Genomic DNA, 22774 nt, shown 5'->3' with positions numbered 1-22774 from the left:
CTGTCTGTCTCTGTGTATTTCTACCGGCCGGCTGTTTTTTAAGTGTAGAATAGATGATGACAATGTTTGTGCTCCATCATGTATGCAGAAAAGGGAGAACCAACCTTTTGTCTCAGTGAGGTTTTATTATTATTGTAGAATAATATCATAGTTATATATATATATATCCAGAAATCACTATGAAGAAATCGTTTATTCATATCCACACTACCACCTCACAGCACCAGGCTACAGATCTATTCTACAGTATTAATAACACATTATAATGCAGAATAATAATACATTATTAATAAAAGAGTATTATTAACACTGCATTAATTATACAGTATATCTTACCGATGGATCTTTTACCAAGACTGAAATGTTTTGAATCATGAAAAACCCAGTATAAGAGTATGAAAGGACCCACATGCACAATATAAAGTATTATTTATCGAATCTGAGTCTCGCTATCAAAATATTTTTTATATATTGTGTCTAAAGTATATTCCCATGTCCCAGATTAAAAGCTTGATTACACTTTATTGAATACACTTTAAATCATGAAGGGCAAGTTATTATAGTATGGCCTTTTATGAGCGCTACATTCTCTAAACTTCCTTAAACTCACGTCCAGGGTGTGGTTGTGTGTGTGTGTGTGTGTGTGTGTGTGAGTGTTTGTGTGTGTGACAGATGGCGAGAGAAAGAGTGTATTTGTGTGTGTGTGTCTGTGAGAGGAGTGTGGGTGTTTTTGTATGGTGTGTGTATCAATCAGAGGTGTATTTGTATCAGAGAGAGGTGTGTGTGTGTGTGTGTGTGTGTGTGTGTGTGTGTGTGTGTGTGTGTGTGTGTGTGTGTGTGTGTGTGTGTGTGTGTGTGTGTGTGTGTGTGTGTGTGTGTGTGTGTACCAGTGAGTGTGCATGTGTATGTATCAGTGGGAGGAGTATCTTGAGCTGTCTCTGGTCTCAGTGGTTTTGATCAGGATTCTTGATCCAGGAGAACCGCCGTTACCTTGGAAACCATTAGTACTCTTCGAACCTGGAGGAGGAGGGAAGGAGGGGAAAAAAGAGAGGGAAGTTAAACCACCAAAAAACACCAGACTGTGTGTGTGCAGGGCCGGATTATCCATAAGGGCACTTGGGCCGGTGCACAGGGGCACTAACCATTGAGAACCAGTGGGGCGGCACCACATAAAAACAAGCTTAAACGTAAGCTTTTAATATTATTCACTTGAAATTGTTGAAAGACCATACATTACGCTTTTAAGAATATTAATTTCACAAAAATAACAATGATAATAATATTAATAAATAAATTAAGATGACCACTATCATCAAACGCTCAACTTGACAAATAGGAGACCGCGATTATGTAAAATGTTTGGGATAGCGCATACTGATCAGGTTCAAGGCAACTACTGAGACTTTACAAACGCATGACATAACTTTCGACAATGCAGAATGTGTTTTGGAGTCATGGCATTCTTCTGTGGTATAGCAGAGGGATCAGTGTGAGAAGTACGAATATGCCGTTTGTGAAATTGAAGTAGTGACTCGCCAAATGAGGAGGAGACCAAAAGGGTAAAAAAACGAAAATGGATTTTAACATTTTGAATTGAGTGCTGCGCTTTTTGAATCTATAGACAATTTAAATGAGACATTTTAATATATTGTTTACTGATCATATGCCTACATGTATGTAGTCGGAAAAGTTATTAAATTACATTTGAGAAACGGGGGGGGGGGAATAGTTGAGGTATAGTGCCTGGGGCACCACATTGTATTAATGCAGGCCTGTGTGTGTCTGTCTGTCAGTGTGAGAGTGGGGTGTATGTGTGTATAATACTTACTGTAGTTGGGGACAGACTGGATGTTAAGAATAGACTGTTGTCCAATTCTGTGAGGGGAAAATGTTTGTTAAATTGATTTACATGAACAACCCTTTTCCCTTTTCTTTCATGCCTCCTCCTCACCTCTCTCACATTGCTCTATCCTCTCCTCCTCTCATCCTCACTCTTCTCATCTACTCTATCCTCTCCACCTTTCTCACTTCTCCTTTCCTCTGCTCTCTCCTCTTCTCATCCTCCCCTATTTGTCTCCTCATGCTCTCATCATCCTCTCCGTATCCTTTCCTCATCCTCCCCTTCTGGCCCCCTCATCCTCTCATATATTCCTCATCCTCTCCCACCCTCTTCTCATCCTCTCCTCTTCCTCTCCTCCTCCCCTCCTCCTCCACTCTCCTCATGCTCTCCTCACCTGTCCTCTTCTCCTTCCAGTAGTTTCCTGTAGGTGGCGATCTCGATGTCCAAGGCCAGCTTCAGGTTCATCAGGTCCTGGGGAACCACAGGAAGTTCAAGTTTATTTGTGACCACAGTGGTGGGTACTGGGTGTACCTGGTTACGAAATGTATTGTGTGCATTATATATACTACAGCATGGGTACTCTATATACCTGGTACTCTCTGAGCTGGCGGGCCATGTCCTGCTTGGCTCTCTGCAGAGCATCCTCCAGGTCTCGGCTCCGGGCCTTGGCCTCCTTCACCACCAACTCCCCACGTTCCTCTGCCTCGGTCAGGTCATTCTCCAGGCTCATACGCTGGAACAGATTAAACATCCATGTAATCTACACACACGTCCACGCTCCTCCCTGGATGTTCTTGTGAACGGGGTTGATTATAGGTTGATAGTACCTCCAATACTTGTCTGAGATCCAGCAGCCTATGGAGTAGCAAATATTTTATGTGCATGTGTGTAGCTGGGTCTTAACAGCCTCTATCTCTATATGTGTAATATGTGTGTGTGTGTGTATGTGTTTGTACCTGTGTCTTAACACCGGTACAAAGGTACTGGGGCCATGTGTGAATGGGAACAGGGATTGATATTCTGGGTTCTCTGCACTTGATGACTCCCTATAGGCACATAAAGGGCTACATCCGTCTGACGTAAGACGCTTTCAGGGAGAGTGAGCGAACCAATCAAAAGGCTCCGCGGAGACACGGTAGCTACTGGGAACTATGTGTGAAAGGTGCTTATGTGTGTGTGTGTGTGTGTGTGTGTGTGTGTGTGTGTGTGTGTGTGTGTGTGTGTGTGTGTGTGTGTGTGTGTGTGTGTGTGTGTCTGTGTGTGTGTGTACCTGGGTCTTAACAGCCTCTATCTCGCTCTGCAGGCGGCTGATCAGTCGGTTGACCTCGGCCAGCTCTGCCTTCGCCACGCGGAGTTCGTCCCCAAACTGACTGGCCTGCGTCGCCATCTGGTCAAACTATGCACCCATACACACAGACACAAAGACAGACACACACAAATACACACAAAAACAGAGACACACACAAACGCAGACACGCACACAGTTTCGACTCAGGATTCAAATCTGCAATAGGGTTTCCGGGATTTTTCAACCAGTCCCCCCACTTCAAATTACAGTTTTTCTCAGTCGCTTTGGTACATTTCTCAGATCAGAATTGAAATTTGCTAAACAGTAAGTGCATTTCTCAAAACAATTCGTACAAATAGCAAAACACCATGGATTTCATGCAAAAGCCACTCTCTTGCTCAAAATCCTTAGTTTGTTTCTCAAAAGTAAATATCTGTCAATGCCTTGCCATCACAATGACAAGTCTTTGTGTCATTGTGTATGGATAAAACAGTCAAATTGCTTAGTCATGTTGTCAATATAACAGTGTACTCTAGAGGGATGTTCTGATGTAAACTATGGCTACATTTTTTAAGACAATTATTGTAAATTGTTACACCTTAGTGTATGTGGGAGATTGATTGCAAGGGACTGGACAAGATTCACATTTACGCTTTGACTGTTTGTACTGTAATTTGTTGACATACCATGTCATTGCTAGAAATGTGAACATAGGAAAATCTCCTTAAGGTAAACTGTGCTGCATGCATTGCTGTAGGAATTACAGTGCAGTCTTTCTACACCTCCTGACGTTTCTGTCTGTTGGGCCACAAATTCTCAGGCAGCCTCACTCCTCTTCCTCTTCTTCTTCTCTCTGGCTATTGACCCTGTCCAATTCCTTGTCCTTCCATTGTCAGACAATGTGACACTGTGTTGTGCTCCAGCTATATCTATACTTGCCAGTTCAAAGAAATGAGAAAATGCTTTTTTGATGTGCACAAGTGACACAATGATGTGAAGATTGAACAGGTCGTTTTGAGAATCTCAATTCTGATCTGAGAAATGTACCAAAGCGACTGAGAAAAACTGTAATGTACTTGTCTCAACTGGTTTGGTTATACTGGTATCTATCTACCAGTATGCTGGTTTCTCCAGACCTTGCGCCTCAATCAGTATGTATTTGTATTTATTTACTGGTCTCATACTGATCTTTGCTGAGATTTCCAGACTGTGTTCTTGTACTAGTATTTACGGATTCAGTACTGTTCTATACTGGTTTAGTACTGGTCTCTACTGCTTTCTCCAGAACTTGCTCTTGTACCAGTATCTACTGGTATGTACTTGTTTAGCAGTGGTCTCTACTGCTTTCTTCAGACCTTGCTCTTGTACCAGTCCTCAGCCTCCTCGCGGCTGCGGGCGGCGATGTCCTCATACTGGGCCTTGACCTCGGCCACAATCTGCTCCATGTTGAGACTGCGGCTGTTGTCCATCTGAACCACCACCGACGTGTCCTTGATGCTGGCCTGCAGCTCCCGCAGCTCCTGGGAGAGGAGGGAGGAGGCCAAACCAGATTCAGGATAACACTCTGGAGAGGAGAACATTCGACTAGGGAAGGATGAGTATGAGAGAGGAGGAGAGAAGTGTAGCAGAGAAGATGGAAAGAGATGAGGAGGAGAGTCGAGGAGAGAAGGGGAGGAGGATGAGAGCAGTGGGGGTGGAGGTGGAGGGTGAATAAGGAGAACTTGGAGGAATCAGGTCTGACCTCGTCGTAGATGTTCCTCAGGAAGTTGATCTCGTCCGTCAGCGAACCGACCTTATCCTCCAGGTCTGCCTTCACCAGGTAGGCTGAGTCCACGTCCTGCTCACACAAACACACATTATATAAATACATGCACACGCACTATACACACGCGCACACACATTATACACATTGATCTGACCTTCTTGAGGATGACAAAGTCATTTTCCAGATTGTTCCTCTTGTTGATCTCATCCTCGTATCTGAGAGAATGAGACAGAGAGACAGAGAGAGAGCAAAGAGAGTGAGAGACAGAGAAAGAGAGACAAAGAGAGTGCAAAAGAGAGAGAGAGAGAGATGCAGGAAGAGAGATAAATATATCCAACACCCTCAAATGTTAGGTCCTGCCCCAATATACTGTGGAAATAAAAGGGAACCCCTTTTTAACCTTAAGACTTCTGGTCAATAGTATTATCTAAAACCTATGGTGAACATTTAAACCCTAGAGAGCCTTTCTAGCTGTGAAAAACAGAATACTCACTTGTGCTTGAAGTCCTCCACAAGGATCTGCATGTTTCTAAGCTCTCCGTCCAGCTTGGTCTTGTCGTTGTTGACCAGGTCCATCTGGCGCCTCAGGCCCCCCATGTAAACTTCAAACAGGGGCTCCACGTTAGAGCGGCCCACCCCCTGGCCCTGCATCAGGTCCAGCTTGGTCTCCAGCATCTTGTTCTGCTGCTCCAAAAAACGCACCTGGAGAGGGTGCAGAGGAGACAGAGAGAAGGGTGGGGGAAGGATTCCCCTAGTTGTTGATTGACCAAAAATTGAATAGATACAATATGTTCATAATCATAATAAACAAAATAGGACTTAAATATCAGATATACCCTAAACAGTCTCTCTGCGTATGTGAAAATAACAGTATGTTTGTAAGACAGTAGGCCAATGTAAAGCTATCTGAGTTCGTTCAAAAGGCTAGTGTTGCTAGGCTACAGGTCACCCCACCTGTCTATTGTGAGCTCTGGCACCGAGATAAAGCCACCTTTTCTTTCAGGTCACCGGGCCGATTATATTACAGCCCAGGAGGACATCAGATAGTGCAGAGAGATCCAATACCCCACCTCCTCCAAATGGGCTTTCAACTTGTAAATTCCACACTCAGATGATCTTTTTTTTTTATTTTGTACAAAGCTCTACTATTTGTTCTGGCTAAGTTTTAAAAACCATGTAGGTACGGTGAGGCCATCTTGCTCAAGGATGACAACAGGAAGACTGCAGACACTGGGGTTTGCACACAAAACCTTTCAGCTGGGACTTGAACACCCTTAACACTAGACAAGACTATCCCTCCATGTCAATGGCTTCTGTGTTAGGTTAATACCAGTGCTGCTAGTGATGGGTCAAATGCAGAGATCAAATTTTGTTTAGAAGATCTTGTACTTGAGAAGTACAAGAACAAATAAGGCGTGTTTTTTTTCTGCTTCAGCATCTTCTTGATTTTCTTCTTCTTCTTCTTCTTCTTCTTCTTCTTCTTCTTCTTCTTCTTCTTCTTCTTCTTCTAGTTTTTGTCAACATTCCCAAGTTAATGCACTCTCTTTGGGACTGGGTCTTGTAGACTCTTTTGTCGGAAGCAACTTACAGTGATTCAGAAGCATGTCATTAAGAAGCAGGTAGGGGTGAGGGGGCATCTTGTCTGGGATTGGGTGGATCACACATTTTGGCTGGGAGTTACCTTACCTTACACTGTCCTTTCGCCCACTCCCACGTTTAACCTTTTACTGTTAAAAACCAGTAAAAACAGCTATTATTGATCACCATGGGGGTCTCGCAAACAACTGTGAAAGCTCAAGATTATTTAATAATTCAAGGTATGTCTGACTATCAAGCGAGACACGTGTGTCCCATTTTGACCCCTTAGGCAAGCTGTTTACTGGGAACGTGGTGAGGAGACCCTGAGGAGGTTTTTTCAGGTATGGATAGTGTGGAGGAGGCTGTATCTCTGCGGATGTAGCCAACAACAATAGCTCTATTGTAGGAGTGATGCAGACTCTGTGAGAACCACTAATATAGGGTATCGGTGTCTCGTATCAGTGGGCGATCTGCCCAGGTTGGCTCCAAACAGATCATACTCTCCCGGACCCGGATCCAATGTTTATATGGGCTCAAGTAAACTATTAATATTCATTGATAAACACAACATTACAAAAACAGAATGAATGATAACTATATTTTTGGTAAAAAAAAATGTCAAATCTAAACTCTAAAACAAAAGAGTTATAGGCCTACTAGGCAGCAGTTTGGATCTCTTTATCAAGTTAGAATCATTATAAGTCCGATTTTCATGTCATCCATCTCCCTGGAAGTAATCTCCAGTATAATGAACTACTCCTACTAGTAGTTAGTAGGCTACCTTGGCTATAAAGCGTGTTGAAGATATATTGATCATTCATACATTGTATAAATAGTTATCTTTTGAATGACTCTGAGTTGTGAGTTGTCTGGTAATTATCTATGCTCTAGCTAAACTATTTCTCTGGTATCTACTCGAGTATAACAAGTTATCAACTGTAAATCAATAATTTAAGTATGTTTGTGAAGCTAGATTAAGTCCTTCTCTATTATCTCTCGTATAACTAGTTATCTTTGGAAGTTATGTTTCGTGGAACTAGGCTGGTTGGTTGATAATAGGCTACCTTGTCTATGAAGCTGGCGAAGCGGTTGTTGAGGCTCTTGATCTGCTCCTTCTCGTGCGCTCGACTCATGGACAGGTTGGGGTCTATCTCCAGGTTGAGCGGTGCCAGGAGGCTCTTGTTAATTGACAGCGATGCTAGCGGGGAGGCCAGGCAAGAGTGGTGCCCGTTGGTGCCCGCGTACAGCGAGCTGCTGCTCAGAGACATGCCGCTGAAACCGCCCGCTCCCTGGCCACCGTAGCCGCTGAGCCTCCGTTGAACGGCGCTGCCGCTGCGCATCGAGCCGGTGGTGCTGATCCGCTTGGACCGGCTCAGACTCATAATGGTAGTAGGAGAGACCGAGAGATGGAGAGATTAATATATATCGCGTGAGACAGATGCTGCAAGAACAGAATATGGAGTAAGATTTACAAGTGGATGCTAGAAGTGAGAGAAATTACAAATTGAGAGAAGAGACAGGTAGGTAAGCTGTGACGTTTCTCAAGTGACTGCCGAGCCTTTTAAACTCCCCCCGGGAGAGGAGGAGGGATACAGGATGAGAGTGAAAGGCCAGAGGTATCGCGTATCGAGGCTGGGTCCTTCTTTATAACTTTTTCATGGCTAAAGGAGCCTCTAGCGGCTTATTATGCTAATGTAGGTCAGCGGGATCTGCCTTCTGAAAGAGTAATGTGAGACATCCGCAGAATGGACGGAAAGGTAATAGGTTTTCTTTGCCACATTCCCCATCTATTTATTTGCCACAACAAGTCAAACTTCCCATAATAGGTTTGATATTTATAAACACTATCAGGTTGTATCTGGAAGCACATCAGTTATCACCCACAGGAATTGATAGTAACTAATATGAATGTGAAAGCCTACAAAATACGAAGACGAAGTCAAGAGGCTATTCTTTTCGGCCCTTAAGGGCCAGAAGGAGACAGAGCAACTGTTTTGTATCTAGTTTTCGAGTAATGCACACTGACGTTACAGTGGTGAGAAGAAAGAAAAATAAAACAATTTCCCCTAATGTATTGTGTGTACTTGCTACTTATAAAGAAAAGAACGCACACACAAAACAATTTACACAACACAATTTTTTTTTCATTTTTAATTTAATATCATTCACGAAAAAAAAACATACAAATCATTTCCTCAAAATTTACACTTGAAAAAGACCGCCAGGTGTCTTTGTTTAAACATGTTCTAGTATTTAACAGTTTGTTTCAATCATGTTTGATTATCCTCCACATAACTGCTCTGGGCAGCTGGGGGGGGGAGGGTTCAAATTAGAGGGAGGTTTAAGCTGGTTTGGAACCAGTTTCAAATCCTATTCACAAGATTCTGGAGAACCCAGGGAGAGAAACAGAACCACCAGAACTCGTTTGGTTCTGAAGGATGTGTCTGCAGATTGATGAGCTATGATGAGAGTCAATCAGAGGGTGGCCACTAGACCCGCAAGGCATTATGAGATAGGTTGGAGTGAAGGTGCAGACGGAATGTTTCAGGACATCACATCTGGTGTGTGTGTGTGTGTGTGTGTGTGTGTGTGTGTGTGTGTGTGTGTGTGTGTGTGTGTGTGTGTGTGTGTGTGTGTGTGTGTGTACATGTTCGCGTGTGAGTGTATGCACGTGTGTTGTAATATGTGTGTGTGTGTTTTGTGTGTTATGGTGTGTGTCACTGCTTGCTGAGTGTGTGTTATGAGATGTGTATTGTACTTCATGTGTGTGAGTGAGTGCATCACTGCTCGCTCTGCTGAGTGTCTGTGATGGAGGACACCGCCCCCTGGCCCTTGCTGACATCACTGATACAAGCCCACTGGCCGTCCATAGACTCCTTCCAGAGTGTCACCTGAAAACCAACACGTACACACAAAGTATTAGCGTGATATATTGTATTTTACGACATAAGCATATGAGCATTCACTTCATGACAATGTTCCGATCATATTAGCATGTAGGATATTGTCGTGCGTGCGTGCATATATATATATTGTACACACCCTGTTATATACACACAGCATATAACAGGGTGTTACTTTTCAGGTGAATCAAGGTTTAGTGCGTTTTCTTGTTTTTGGTCATGGTTTTCAGTTCAGTGCTATACATACAGTATATATTTATAAAGCCAGGCTAGGCCCTCTCCGCTAGCCATTCTCTTTTTTTTATTTCCTCACTATTGTGTGTGTGGTGTGTTACCTTGTTGTCGCCCCCGGAGACGGCGAGGATGTTTCCAGTGATGGACCAGCTGACGTGCCAGACGACGTCAACAAACTTGTGGAGCAGCTTGGGCGTCCAGGTGTTCCCTGTCGGGTCCTCACACGTCCAGATGAACACCCGCCCATCCTGCCGGAGATCAGACACACGTTGGTCAACCCATCCAAATATCAACCTACCCACATTAAACCCGCTTTCAACCGATCTAACCATGCAGATTCCCCATTCAATTTCTGAAAAGGTTCAGTTGGTTAAAACATACAGTATGTTGAAAATACGCTTCAAAAAGCAGTACTACAATATCCCGTGTAAGAGCCAAGTCAAAAGGTTGACTCCTCACCTGTGAGCAGCTGGCGATGGTGCTGGTGGGCAGACCAATAGAAGGAGCCCAGCCAACGTCTCTCACCCAATCGCTGTGAGCCTCAAGCTTCTGGTCCTCCTTCCATTGGCCATCTTCCTCCCTGGGGGGGGGGGGGGGGTTCTTATTAAAGATGGTTGTAACGGCTCTGATTAATGTGCGACATTAACCTATGAATAATGTGTAGGATTTTTATATAACATAAACATCGTGACCTACTTCCAGAGTTTGACCAGGTTGTCGCATCCGCCAGAGACAAAGCGCTTGACGTAGTTTGGTTTCTGTCCTGACGGCTGGTCCACTAGACTGCCAGGGACCACAGCTGGAGCCCAGCTAACTGCGTTGCAGCCAATCTGAATAATAAACCACACCCACCAACTCATTAGAATAAAATATAAACACAAACCCATTTCAATTAACCCCAACCACTGACTAAGACACCAAAAATAGAACCTCTTATTTTCTTATACAGAATAGTTTTTAAACATAATTGAACTGTTCGACTGAGACCGAGAGAGAAAGAGAGACACTGACTGTGTGTGCATTGCTGATCTTCTTCACGTCCCACTGCTGTTCTCCAGTGAAGGTGAGCAGAGAGATGGCGCCGTCAGAGCTCCCACAAGCCAGGATCAGACCAAAGTCATATGGTCCCCAGCACACCGAGTTCACTGTAGACACACATGCACACTCAATTATCTAATTGGAACCAAAGAAATTACACATCGTAAAGTCTGACCAGTTATTGAGGAACACAGCAAGCCAGATAGATGGTCAGTCAAACAGTCAGTCAGACAGTAATACAGATTGGTCAGTCAAACAGTCAGTCAGACAGTAATACAGATTGGTCAGTCAGACCCACAGCTCCCCACCTGAGGACTCGTGTCCAGTGTATTCGTACATCTTGTCCCAGGAGCCGTTCTCCTCCTTCCAGACGATGACCTTGCGGTCGTACGAGCAAGAGGCCAGGATGTTACCGTACATGGGGTGGGCCCATGCCACCTGCCACACAGGACCCTCGTGGCTGAGAGGAGAGGTAGGAAGGCAGAGATGGAGGGAGGGGGAGAGAGGTGGATACAAAGGGAGTGTGGGGGGGGGAATAGATGGAGAGGGATAGCCGGAAAGACGAATGGAGAGAGGAATTCAAACTCTTGTTAACACTAAAAACATTCAGCAGAAGGGTTTACCAGCAACCAAATAATAGTATGCGTCTCACCCCCTCAGGTCTGCTACCAATATCTGCCCTCCATTCCTGACATCAAAGATCTTGACGGTGCGGTCGGATGAGCAGGTGGCCAGTCGCGTGCCATAGTAGTCCATCTGGGCATCGTGCTGACCGAAAAAAAATTCACATCAACTACTTGGAGAACATCAACCAACCAAGAACATCTCACGACGTTCACTCTCACTATCTAGGAGACACTTGGTTGAGTTGTAAATACAGAGTCCATGAATTTGGAAAGCTCTTTGCAATATTATCTCCCTCTACTGGAACTTTTTGCACTAGCAGAAAAAACCTTTACTCACATACACATACTTTTGATTCCTAGAGCTAAGCTGAGGTTGGTCCAATTGCTTGTAGAAACTTCAACTTTCTACTGAATGGTTTGCTTGTTCTAAGCCCAGGTCATTTACTATGGATTCAAACAAGCCATGATTGCAATAAGATTGCAAAATGTGAAAGGTTAAAGTGGTTTGTGAATAAAGGTGGGATAGCCATTTAGATTCTCTCAAATAACTATTCCAAGCTTCATGTCAATGCATTAAGCATATCAAGATACCGTTGTATCTACATATTTGATGAACCATATAGGTGCATGGCGTGTCCTGTATATTGAATATAGATATTGGCAGATTTATCTAAGATTAATAGCGACAGTTAGCTTCTGAGTGATACGATAACAAACAGAAACTTACAATCATGTCCTCATGCGAGGTATCCACTGTGTTGATAACGGAGACCTGGATTACGGTGGGAAAACAACATTAATGTCATTTATATAGAAAATTATTGCTTTGATTGACTTGCTGAAGTTGTCTTTAGCCATTATGCTAACAATAAGTAGCAAGGGTTTAGGGAGACAACAAATTACACAACAGCATTCAAAGCAGAAAGGACATCCATTCAATGTATTTGTGTGTGTTTTAACACAAAACCGCATCTCTATCTATCTTACCATGATTGTTGTGGTTAATATTAAACCATAGATTAGGTTGATTCCCAGTGAATAAACCCGACAGGGATATTTCGACGTGGCAACAAGTTCAGAAGGCGCTTCCCGTTTCGTACGTCATCACGTCGAACCGCCGGAAACGTTAGACTCGGACCAAAGGTTCCGCACAATGAGAACTTGTTGTGGAAATTTGCCATTTGAGGTCTTGAGTAAAACGATATTCCAAATTGGATGGACAATACATACACACGCATGTCCATATAAAAAATGAATGACCTGAGGGGTATTCCATCAAAGTCGTTGACGAAGGCGGGGCTTAGTTGATTAAGCCCGGTTAGAACTAACGCCAACTTCCTCCACTTGAGGCTTAGGCCATTCCATCAACACAATTCAGCCGCGCTTTGTTAAGGTTAATTCAAACCAGGCTAACGTTATCGTGTATTACGTGCGCTAACGAGATAAATAACCATTCCAGAACCTTGAGTGTCGATCCATGGATAAAAGGTCCGAAAAGGCACGAGCGGGATTCTTTTCCAGCGGCGAACAGAAGCTGCTTATCGAGGTCTACGAGGACTACAAGCACATAATAACACAAAAAGGGAACACGATCATCATTAATAAAAACAGGGATGCCGCCTGGCAAGTAATCGCCGATAGGTTGAATGCGTAAGTAGTATTAAGCGTATCATATTTTAATTAAATATTGACCATAGTATTGTGATAAGGCAGATTGTCTCGAGGTAACCTGTCAGACCTGAACCCAGGTCGTCCGGGGTTCAATCCCCACGCTATTAGTAATAAAGGAAGGATTACTGGACAATTCAACGAACTTTTCATGCCATGTATTTTCCATTTCTTTGAAAAGAGAGGCATAGTAAATGCAGCCAGAAAAAAATATCTAAATTGACTAACCATAGTATTTATCTCAACAGAAGTGGTCTCGGCAACGACAAAAGAACATGGATACAGGTTAAAACCAAACATAAAAACATATTGCAGAGTGGTAAGTAGCCTACATTGGAATAGACTAGAGTATACTACATTGTTATAGAGGAAATTATTAAAATTGTTTTTAATCTTGAGTTTGCTATTATAGCAACAAAGAAGAAAAGTGACAGCCTTAAGACAGGTGGGGGGAATCCACCAAAGGGCCTCACTCCAGCCGAGGACCTGGCTTTGGCCCTCAACCGTGGAAGACCATTAAAACAAGGTAGGCTATGGCTGACGGCATGCTTAGCCTACCAACTGTCATTCAGTTGGTTTTATTTTAATTGAATGATTTTCTTGTTCCTGATGACCCCATAGAATTGGTGGATCCTCCACAGGAGGATGTATTTGGCCAACAAGAAGTGAGTATTTAGTTTGTTCCTGAACCTGCAAATTTTTTACCTTCAGGTTTACTAATTGTTGTTCTTGCAGGTTGAACAAATGTTCACATTGGATGAACCAGATGAGGAGGCCTCGTCTGCTGTCACCGACGTATCAGATGTAAGTGGGAAAATGTATAGTCTTTTTGGCATTTTTACATTCTCAAATGTCTTTAATAAGAACAACCACCTTCTGTAGAGCATCCCTGAGACGAGACGAGCAGCAGGACAAAATGAAGTGAGTAACTATACTACTATACACATTAGTACAACAGAACATTTGTACAAGCTATTCTGACCTATTTGTTTCACAGGATGTCAAGGCCATTTACAAAAGGCACCTCCTGCTTGATATCGAGTATAAGCGACTGAAAATGCGCAAAGTTCAACTTGAAATCAAGAAGCTGGAAAAGGAAGTAAGTAGAAATTCAAACACTGCACAGGTTCTTGTGTTTGGAATGTATTTAATTTATATTTTATTCCCACAGCTCCGGGAGGATTACTAAATAAAAAATGCATTTAATGAAAACAAATGTGGTCCTTTTTTTGTGCTCCTGGGGAAATCGTAAGACATATTTATCATATAAAAAGTCAATTATGACATTCTCAGGACGCGAACTCGGGCCGGCCGCACCACAACACCGCAGCGCTGGGCCACTCACGCAACTGATGGTTCCCGACGGCGGTAGAATACATGTAATGGCAAGTAAGTGAGTCACTCACCTATTTAAGTGATGAATGATGAGAACACTATTATGGAAACACGCCATCAGCGGCACATGTTGTTAACAAAATCGTATAACACAGATTGTAATGGATACTGAAACAACGTTATAGAAAAACGTTTTCCCGCTGCCCCGGCCCTAGTCCTGCTGTGTTAAATTGGCCAACTGTTCCTCTGAGAGGCTGCTAGAGCTCCTGGTTGCTGGACCTGTGGGGGAGGCTTTGTGTGGGGGGCGGGGGGCTGCCTTTAGAACAGGGTATTCAGCGTCCTTGGGGGTCACAACGACATAGCGTTCATCCGAGTTCGCTTTGAAGGCAACAGTTGAGTAGTTATGAGCGGTGGAGGGGTGGGTTGCGGTGACGTAGATCGAAGAGAAGGAGTTGGGCTCAAGAGGGCGCCGTTGTATCTCCTCATAGATATTAACTTCCTGGGTGGTGAGGTTAAGAAGGAAAAATAAGGCACACCGACACAGACAAAACACACATCGACACAGACAAAACACACACCGACACAGACAAAACACACACCCACAAAACACCCACACACACACAGAAAAAACACACACACACACAGTTAAAACACACACACGCAGACAAAACACACACTCTGACAAAACACGTACATACATACATACCTCTAGTTTCTGTCCTTCCCTTGGGTTTCTAGATGAAAGGCCTTGAAATAAACAAGATGATTGGTTCTTGAATCAATTATTAACTTCATTTAGTGTTGTGCGGTGTAGTCTGGTGTGGTCAAGTAGCCTAGTGTGTGTGTGTGTGTGTGTGTGTGTGTGTGTGTGTGTGTGTGTGTGTGTGTGTGTGTGTGTGTGTGTGTGTGTGTGTGTGTGTGCGCGCGCTTACATTTCCATGTTCCTAGACTAACTAGCATCACCATCAGCACCCCAGCACCCACCCCCAGCACTATGGAAAGCGGCAGAGACAGCCCATCCTTGGAGATGACTGCGCCTGTGCCTGTGAATACAAATCCACAGTGTTAGCATGGGCTAAACTCTGCACCATTACCGTAAGCCTAACTTTCGATACAAAACCAAATGAATCATGTTATTAAATCTGTTCCCCAGTGAATCAAAGAAAAATTACTGCACACTTTGTCTCTAACAGATTTACGTATTTTTCTCTTGCAAAAAGAAGGTATTTTTCTCTTGCAAAAACCACTTCCCCTTTGCTCTGAAACCATCCGACCACAACGTCCCTGTGTTCAGCCCATATAGACGTGAAAGAAACTATATGTACTAATCTTCTAATCTATACTAACCTTTACATAATCCGACTAACCTGTGCTTACATACCTACTAACATTCTCACTAACCTATGCAACTGCTGTCCTATGTTCTCCTGTCCTATGGAACGTGTAACTGGTTCTGTTCTGGCCTGATACTCTAACCCTAAACCCTGAACACCCTAAACCCTAGGTGCCATGCCGTAATTCCGACACCTCATTGTTCCGACGTCTCAATGGTCTGAAATATTTCCCATTAGATCGACATGCCACTATGCCGACGGTTCAATGTTCCGAAAACGGAACCCATTGGTCCGAAGGTCCGTTTGTCTGACTTTTCAAAAAGGAGGCGCATTAGGCCGACGTTTCAATTCATGTTATCTTTAGTAGCTTTAGGGCCTATATGTGTTGTTTACTGTGTTTGCAGTGGGCTTTTTTATCCTAAATAATTTCGCTGGTATTGATTTAGTCAGACTTATAGCTCATACCGTGTACTTAGTAAAGTGTGTGTGTGTGTGTGTGTGTGTGTGTGTGTGTGTGTGTGTGTGTGTGTGTGTGTGTGTGTGTGTGTGTGTGTGTGTGTGTGTGTGTGTGTGTGTGTGTGTTCGTGCCCGTGTTGAGAATTAGACCTACGCTCTCTGTCCATGGGGCTGAAACACTGTCGAAATGAAGTGAAGCGTTGTCACTTTGCTCTCCAATATTCATCGTGAACGTGATATGTAAGAGAGAGAGTGGGAGAGAGCGAGAGAGAGAGCGAGAGAGAGCGCGAGCGTGAGAGAGAGCGCGAGCGAGGTATACAACTCTTTATATGTAGGCCTATTCGGCATATTGAACCGTCTGCATAGTGGCATGTCGATCTAATGGGAAATATTTCGGAAGGAGGCACATTAGTGCCTCCTTTTTGAAAAGTCGGACAAACGGACCTTCGGACCAATGGGTTCCGTTTTTGGAACATTGAACCGTCGGCATAGTGGCATGTCGATCTAATGGTAAATATTTCGGACCATTGAGACGTCGGAACAATGAGGTGTCGGAATTAAGGGCAGGCCCCAAACCCTAACCACGACACATCCCCACCCTGGTCCTGGACAGAAGGAGGGAACCAAACTGGTCCCGTCGCGACCCAGTGATGGTGACTCACCGATGGTCAGATTTAATTTGCTGTGGATATTTAAGGTTCCATCAGAATTCTCGGAGTAGCACCAGTACGGCCCCATGTCCGCCTCTATCAGGGACTCGATAGTTATGGTGAGGGTGTGGTTGTTCGTTGCGTCTTCCATGTGACGCCTTCCGTTTCTGGGTTGCGAGGTGTTCAATATGTGCAGACAATCTTGCAGTGGACCCTTACAGATACGCTTGACCCCCAAAGAGCCAGAGTAGTTACACTTGAAGGTTAGACTTCGACCAACCTCCGAGGTCTGGTTTTCCACTGGGACATCTGCCAGTGGGAGGACATGGGAAGACAGACCCATTGGTGAGTATTGATTAGTCACTAAAGATCGCATGCCACATATCACAAGAATAGTTGCTAAACCAGGTGTCTCCGCTCTCTAACAAGTAAACATGTTCTCTGATTGGATGGTTTCATTTCCACCTCTCCACCGTGATAGCCAGTGTGAGCATGCATCACCAGTAGGGTGCTACCATTGGTAGTGGAAGATTTGTCCCCATAAAACCCTCAGAAGTTTGAGTGCCTTGAAAATCCCTCTGTAGATGCATCACATTAATATCATTACATATACACCCCCTTCTGTTTGATTTAAATTGTAGGTGAATTAACACTCACTTTGTATCCATACTTTTTGGATCAGGACGATGTTGCTTGAGTGGTTGAACCCACACCAGTAAGTTCCATAGTCCTTGTTTGTTAAGACCTTGATCGACATGGTCTTTGGTAATATTTCTTCACATTGAAATGTATCTTCTTCTTTGCAAAGGTATTTGTCGTATTTTTTGAATTGAACAGGATAGTCACATGGTACAGAGACTTCCTCTCCTTGACCAGGACAAAGAGTGATTGGTCTTCGGCACTCTGTGAATAAAGTTTCATTTTGAACACACGTTGTCCTTGCGGGATATGCCAGGATTTGAATCAGTGCTTGCAAACCATTTCGGGCCTGTAGTCCCATTTGTATGTCCATAACTGACCCCATCAACACCTCGCCTCTCTGTTTGTTTATAGTGTGAGCTTATAAGACCTCTCAGACCTTTTTGGTTTGTCAAAAAGCAAATATCTATAGTGTTTTGCATATCAGACTTCCCGACCCACAGGTTGGGAAACACAGATTGAAATGCACTGCTACAGTCAACATAGATGTACACCAGAATACAAGCATACGGTTAAATAAATGACCAGGAACCATATCTTAAGCACAAATATTTATACACATGTATCATGAATTCATAAAGCAGAAGGTAGGGTGTACGATATTCACGCCATAAGAACTTGACTGGCATATCTTGTCCCTTGTGTAACTGTTTCACATTAAGATCCACGATTGAAAACAGAACATCTCTTACCGTCTTTTACGGTACAAGTCGAGTCTCCTTTCTCCAGTCTGACAATTTTGACCATCCCGTTTTCCTCTGTACGGAGCCTTTTGGTAGTATTTCTGTCACAGGTCAGGTTAAGATCAGGCTTGTTAAAGAACACACTTCCTCCCTTGCATCCATCGACCTTCAGCAGAGAACCTGTCACACACATCATTGCGGTTATAAGGTTATTGTTATCTGATCATTTATTAACTGTTAAATGTTAATGAAAGTTTACAGAATAAGCTTTTCTTGTAAGTTATTACAATGTTGTCGCAGTTTGAAATTCTACTGCTTGCCCTTGCTTAGACGGGCTATGCATTGTCTGGCACGGTGAAGTGCCTGCTGCTAAGCAAGGTTTTAGCTCACTCACAAAGCCAGTGGGACAGCTCATGCTCCAATAAACCAAATACTTTGCTGTCAAGGGTGTGTAACAAGAAATGCCGTTCCATCACCTGTGGGCATGCGGAGGAGAAGGAGAAGCAAGAGGCTCCTCATCTCGCTGGTCCAGCTCTACAGCTCCTAGACTCTGGAGGGGAGCTCCAGAGAAATGAAAGACAAATTTCACCAAAAAAACGTATTCAATACTACGGTACAAATAATCATTTTAATTATTGCTAAATACTAGAGTGCAAATAATCATTTAAATACTTACTGTCATAAAAATAATCCTTTACGTTCTCAATAAATACTGAAGTAGGGAATAATCTAATTTTGTCCCTTTGTGTTACGACTAGTAGAAGTAGTGATTATTACATCAGTGCTTCCCTCTCTTTTTCTTTATCTCTCTCTCTCTCTCTCTCTCTCTCTCTCTCTCTCTCTCTCTCTCTCTCTCTCTCTCTCTCTCTCTCTCTCTCTCTCTCTCTCTCTCTCACACTCTTCCACCACCACCAGCACTGAGTCTGACCTTTTTCTCTGCCCTAGCTTGTGTATTAGCTACCATAACCTATTTGTTAGCTGCCTTGACTTATTTACCTGTTGATTACAAGTCTTAGCTCGCTGTGTTGAAGTTGTGTGATGATTGGCTGATGATAAACAGTTGGGTTTGAATTTTAATTGGAGCAGAAGTGAACGGCAGAACAGGAAGTGAAACCAAACGTTCTGCCTCCAAGCAGCAAACATGGCATCGGGCTTTATCAGACATGCTGCTACACCTTCAACGGAAGTAACCTATATTACTCAAAAGAAACACAGATCACAATCCCTCTCAGATTGTAATCTCATACTGTCTCAACTAACTGAGAACAACAAAGTAATACTTCTTATAATAAAACATCAACAATAAGCTCAGAGAAAAAGAGCATATTTAAAGCCATATTGCTAGAGTGTGCCTCCCTCTCTACCACTGCCTATGTGCACACATTCACAGCATCGGTATCCACGTGTTCTCTGTTGTGAGATGAGAACACTTTGGATGGACCACACTGCCAGACGTTTCTCATCGGGAGGATGGTGATGTAGAAGGAGTGGCGGTGTAGGAGGGTGGTGGTATAGGAGGGTGGGGTGGTGATGTAGGAGGGTGAAGGTGAGTGGGAATAGTGTAGGATGGCAGTGGTGTAGTGGGTGGAGGTGTAGAAGGGTGGTGGTTCAGTGGGGTGGTAGTGTAGGGGGCTAAGTGGGGTGGTGTATGAGATGGGGTAGAAGGGTAGGGGGTGATGTAGGAGGGGGAGGAGGGATGGTGGTGGTGGTGTTGAAGGGTGGTGTAGAAGAGTTGGGGGTTATGTAGAAGGGGTGGTGGTGTAGAAAGGTTGGGGGTTATGTAAGAGGGTGCTGGTGTAGCAGGGATGGTGAAGTGGGTGGTTGTGTAGAAGGGCGTTGGGTGTGTATTAGGGTGGTGGTGTAGTGGGAATGGTGTAGGAGCGTGGTGGTGTAGAGGCGTGCAGGGACGAGGTTATGGGGAGTGTAAGTGTTGAAGCAGAACATGGTGGAGATATCATCGGCAACCTCCACCAAGTTCCCCTCATCACTGTCAGAAACTCCTTTCCCTGTCTGATTGCCTTGCCTAATTGGTCCATGGCAGCTTCTTCTACTCTCCGATTGGACCATGTTCACAATTTTTTTCTTATTTTTAACAGCCGTTTAATCCGACCCCTACTGTGTTATCATGTTTCTCAGAGACGGAAGGAGAATGCAGTAGATAGCTCCATGTAAACACTGCTGTGTTAATGGTGGGAATAGGCTCTGATCCATTGATGCCAGCGTCTTCTCTGAGATAAACCATGTTCTGTAGTGGACTCTGCGATCTGTCAGTCCTCCCTGCTGCCAGAAACCGGAATCTCAGGACTCATTACAAAGCACTAACGGAAAACGGTAGATTTCAGTACAATCAAATTGTGCCTCCGTATTTTCGGGAAAATCATATTTTCCATATGGTCAGCAGTTTGATTACATCTATGTTCTATCGCTCATTTCTCCCATAATGTTTTTCATCAATAAAGGACGTATCTAAGATTCAACCAGAATGGCTTCCGCACTCTTCCTGACTTCGGTTTTTAGCACTAGTGTTGAATTTAGAACCCACTGCTGAAATGTACTTCTGATATGATTATTATTCACCATCACTAAAAGGAACATGTATCTGGTATGCATATATTTTGATGCCTACAGCAATCTGCACTCTGTTTAGATACTAGAAGAGACATCTTAGATGACAGTTGATTCCATGCTGTGGTCTGTTTTTTTTTTTCATTTATCAACCGATGATATGATGCTTCCTCACTACTGAGGACTGCCAGGACCTGACGTTGCTCAACGTCACTACAATACTTTAGATGTCTTGCACTGACTGTGTAGCCCATTGGTTTATCTTCAGATAGAAAAAAGGATGAGCCAAGAATAAATATAAAGAAATCTGCAAGCAGCGATTATTGGGGGTCAAGCCTAGTTTGGATGATCACGACCCTTATTGTTTTTATCGGGTTAACAATCAAGGAAAAGCCTAAGCTTAGGTCTGTTGATACGCGTACAAACTCCTTGATGTTACCTTTAACCTTTCAGAATTATACAACTTTTTGTAACAATACATTCATGCCAGGGGTGAAACATAATGTAGGCTCTGTCGGAAAGTCATTAATTTTATTATTAAAAGGAACAGTTCAAAATTCAAATTATTGCAGCTCTGGCATATATTGACTGTTTGACCTACGTCAAAAATATTCTGCACACATACGTTTATAAGCCTACCTATGCATGTTTCATAGGATTCTAGTGGCTTTGTTATTTATTTTACATACCTTATAATCAGATTGTGACTGTAGGTCAAAGGGGTCAGGGAATATGATGTTAACAATTTTCTTGATTATATTAAATTGCTATAGCGCCATCATTTCACGGTATAAATGTTATTCGTCTTGAGTCACCCTCTATCGTTCTTGAAAGTTTCCAAAAAAAGGCAACTTGGGATTGGTGGCCGTACCAGAGAAAGTGGCAGATTAAAAATGAAAAAGACAACAATCACCATGTGCTTGGCCCCTTAAAAATAAATTATTATAAACAAACCCATTTGGCTTCTCTGACATAGAGAGAGAGAGAGAGAGAGAGAGAGAGAGAGAGAGAGAGAGAGAGAGAGAGAGAGAGAGAGAGAGAGAGAGAGAGAGAGAGAGAGAGAGAGAGAGATGAGAAGCCAGAGAAAGTGATAGAGTTTTGAATTTCTTTCTTTCCCTTTAGACAAAACAAATAAACAAAACAAAATATAGAAAATACAGAGTAAAAGATACCTGATACCAAATCCCAAACAATTATGATTATAATAACTTAAAAAACAGTCTTAAAGTATCTGTTCCCACCATCCTGGTAGGGGAGGGGGTGTCTTTTCTAGCCTGGTCTGATCTGGTCTAGTCTGGTCTGGTCTACCCTGGTCGGATTTGGGACTGATTTTCCATCGATATAATGAGTTAGTTCAACTGATCATATTATTGTATTGCATGTAAGACTCTTCAACTTCAGTTGGTTGTTTAGCATACGGTGAATACTATGAATAATGAATGTTGACTGACTGTTGTTTTATTTACATTCAACTTAACATAATTGATTGCTCCTGCCTGCACTGTTTATTATTGTGTATGTTAGATTACATTAAGCCAGTGTATTTTATTCATGTTTGCATGTTAAAGTCACTTGTCTGCATGATAAAGTCACATGGTCGCATGTTAAAGACAACTGGTCGCATTTTAAAGAAACATGGTCGCATTTACAAGTCCCCTGGTCGCATGTTAATGTCACCTAGTTGCAGTTTAAAGTCACCTGGTCACAGCTAAAAGTCACATAGTTGCATGTTAAAGTCACCTGCTCTCTTGTTAAAGTCACCTGGTTGCAGGTTAAAGTCACCTCGTTGGATCTTGAAGTGATAGTCGCAATTGAAATTCACCTAGTTACATGTTAAAGCCTCCTAGTTGAATGTTAAATACACCTGGTCACAGCTAAAAAGTCACTTAGTTGCAGGTTAAAGTCACCCGGTTTCAGATCAAAGTCACCTGGTCGCATGTTAAAGTCACCTGGTTGCATATAAGTGGTCCCATGTTACATTCACATAGTTGCAGGTTATAGTCACCTGGTTGCATGTTTAAGTCACCTGTTCACAGCTTAAAGTCACCCAGTTGCAGGTTAAAGTCACCTTGTTGCATGTTAAAGTGCAGGTTAAAGTCACCAAGTTGCAAG

General features: G+C 43.2%; 4 protein-coding genes across 8 annotated transcripts; 1 reads left to right on the top strand and 3 right to left on the bottom strand.

Annotated features, from left to right (window-relative positions):
* Positions 1–105: 105 nt before the first annotated feature.
* On the bottom strand, positions 106–8028 carry si:dkey-222f2.1 (intermediate filament protein ON3). 2 transcript variants are annotated; one of them, XM_056606803.1, is made up of 11 exons: positions 7973–8028; positions 7536–7848; positions 5387–5595; positions 5048–5108; positions 4870–4965; positions 4484–4648; positions 3111–3236; positions 2430–2573; positions 2235–2311; positions 1829–1875; positions 106–1017 (listed from the first exon to the last, which is right to left on the bottom strand). In XM_056606803.1, the coding sequence occupies exons 2-11, from the start codon at positions 7809–7811 to the stop codon at positions 911–913; spliced, it is 1308 nt and encodes a 435-aa protein (XP_056462778.1). In that variant the 5' UTR covers positions 7812–7848; positions 7973–8028; the 3' UTR covers positions 106–910. The 2 variants fall into 2 exon arrangements, with proteins under 2 accessions (XP_056462778.1, XP_056462777.1); XM_056606802.1 differs by having other exon boundaries at positions 7536–8008.
* A 590-nt stretch (positions 8029–8618) lies between these two features.
* On the bottom strand, positions 8619–12399 carry sec13 (SEC13 homolog, nuclear pore and COPII coat complex component). The gene is made up of 9 exons (XM_056606238.1): positions 12260–12399; positions 12000–12044; positions 11299–11414; positions 10955–11106; positions 10620–10753; positions 10305–10438; positions 10068–10188; positions 9710–9856; positions 8619–9362 (listed from the first exon to the last, which is right to left on the bottom strand). The coding sequence occupies exons 1-9, from the start codon at positions 12260–12262 to the stop codon at positions 9252–9254; spliced, it is 963 nt and encodes a 320-aa protein (XP_056462213.1). The 5' UTR covers positions 12263–12399; the 3' UTR covers positions 8619–9251.
* Positions 12400–12430: 31 nt separating this feature from the next.
* LOC130402127 (uncharacterized) lies at positions 12431–15860 on the top strand. 2 transcript variants are annotated; one of them, XM_056606239.1, is made up of 9 exons: positions 12431–12922; positions 13189–13259; positions 13353–13466; positions 13562–13605; positions 13676–13744; positions 13823–13861; positions 13938–14039; positions 14234–14329; positions 15224–15860. In XM_056606239.1, the coding sequence occupies exons 1-8, from the start codon at positions 12750–12752 to the stop codon at positions 14291–14293; spliced, it is 672 nt and encodes a 223-aa protein (XP_056462214.1). In that variant the 5' UTR covers positions 12431–12749; the 3' UTR covers positions 14294–14329; positions 15224–15860. The 2 variants fall into 2 exon arrangements, with proteins under 2 accessions (XP_056462214.1, XP_056462215.1); XM_056606240.1 differs by lacking the exons at positions 14234–14329; positions 15224–15860 and adding an exon at positions 14112–14147 and having other exon boundaries at positions 12433–12922.
* Positions 13966–19145, bottom strand: LOC130402125 (uncharacterized). Of its 3 annotated transcripts, none has more exons than XM_056606237.1 (8): positions 19094–19145; positions 18574–18658; positions 18107–18277; positions 17373–17618; positions 16728–17024; positions 15208–15318; positions 14982–15022; positions 13966–14774 (listed from the first exon to the last, which is right to left on the bottom strand). In XM_056606237.1, the coding sequence occupies exons 2-8, from the start codon at positions 18614–18616 to the stop codon at positions 14487–14489; spliced, it is 1197 nt and encodes a 398-aa protein (XP_056462212.1). In that variant the 5' UTR covers positions 18617–18658; positions 19094–19145; the 3' UTR covers positions 13966–14486. The 3 variants fall into 3 exon arrangements, with proteins under 3 accessions (XP_056462212.1, XP_056462211.1, XP_056462209.1); XM_056606236.1 differs by lacking the exon at positions 19094–19145 and adding an exon at positions 18774–19072 and having other exon boundaries at positions 18574–18705; XM_056606234.1 differs by lacking the exon at positions 19094–19145 and adding an exon at positions 18774–19072 and having other exon boundaries at positions 13967–14774.
* Between the last annotated feature and the right edge of the window lie 3629 nt (positions 19146–22774).

This window comes from Gadus chalcogrammus, chromosome 13 (assembly GCF_026213295.1).
Source record: "Gadus chalcogrammus isolate NIFS_2021 chromosome 13, NIFS_Gcha_1.0, whole genome shotgun sequence".
NCBI classification, from domain to species: Eukaryota; Metazoa; Chordata; class Actinopteri; order Gadiformes; family Gadidae; genus Gadus; species Gadus chalcogrammus.
Note: the sequence above shows the minus strand (reverse complement) of the source record. Positions and strands in the feature narration are given on the sequence as shown.

Coding starts and splice junctions, on each gene's coding strand:
- si:dkey-222f2.1 (XM_056606802.1), bottom strand. CDS start 7,853: ATGAGTCTGAGCCGGTCCAAGCGGATCAGCACCACCGGCTCGATGCGC. Junction 4,966..5,047: donor ACTTTGTCATCCTCAAGAAG/GTCAGATCAATG, acceptor TTGTGTGAGCAG/GACGTGGACTCAGCCTACCT. Junction 3,237..4,483: donor AGGACTGGTACAAGAGCAAG/GTCTGAAGAAAG, acceptor ATGGGTGCATAG/TTTGACCAGATGGCGACGCA.
- sec13 (XM_056606238.1), bottom strand. Junction 10,439..10,619: donor AGATCAGCAATGCACACACA/GTCAGTGTCTCT, acceptor TTTATTATTCAG/ATTGGCTGCAACGCAGTTAG. Junction 10,189..10,304: donor AACCTGGTCAAACTCTGGAA/GTAGGTCACGAT, acceptor CCCCCCCCCCAG/GGAGGAAGATGGCCAATGGA.
- LOC130402127 (XM_056606239.1), top strand. CDS start 12,750: ATGGATAAAAGGTCCGAAAAGGCACGAGCGGGATTCTTTTCCAGCGGC. Junction 13,606..13,675: donor ATGTATTTGGCCAACAAGAA/GTGAGTATTTAG, acceptor TTGTTCTTGCAG/GTTGAACAAATGTTCACATT. Junction 13,862..13,937: donor GAGCAGCAGGACAAAATGAA/GTGAGTAACTAT, acceptor TTTGTTTCACAG/GATGTCAAGGCCATTTACAA.
- LOC130402125 (XM_056606237.1), bottom strand. CDS start 18,616: ATGAGGAGCCTCTTGCTTCTCCTTCTCCTCCGCATGCCCACAG. Junction 18,278..18,573: donor TCTCCTCCGCATGCCCACAG/GTGATGGAACGG, acceptor TGTGTGTGACAG/GTTCTCTGCTGAAGGTCGAT. Junction 17,025..17,372: donor CCAAAAAGTATGGATACAAA/GTGAGTGTTAAT, acceptor TCCCACTGGCAG/ATGTCCCAGTGGAAAACCAG.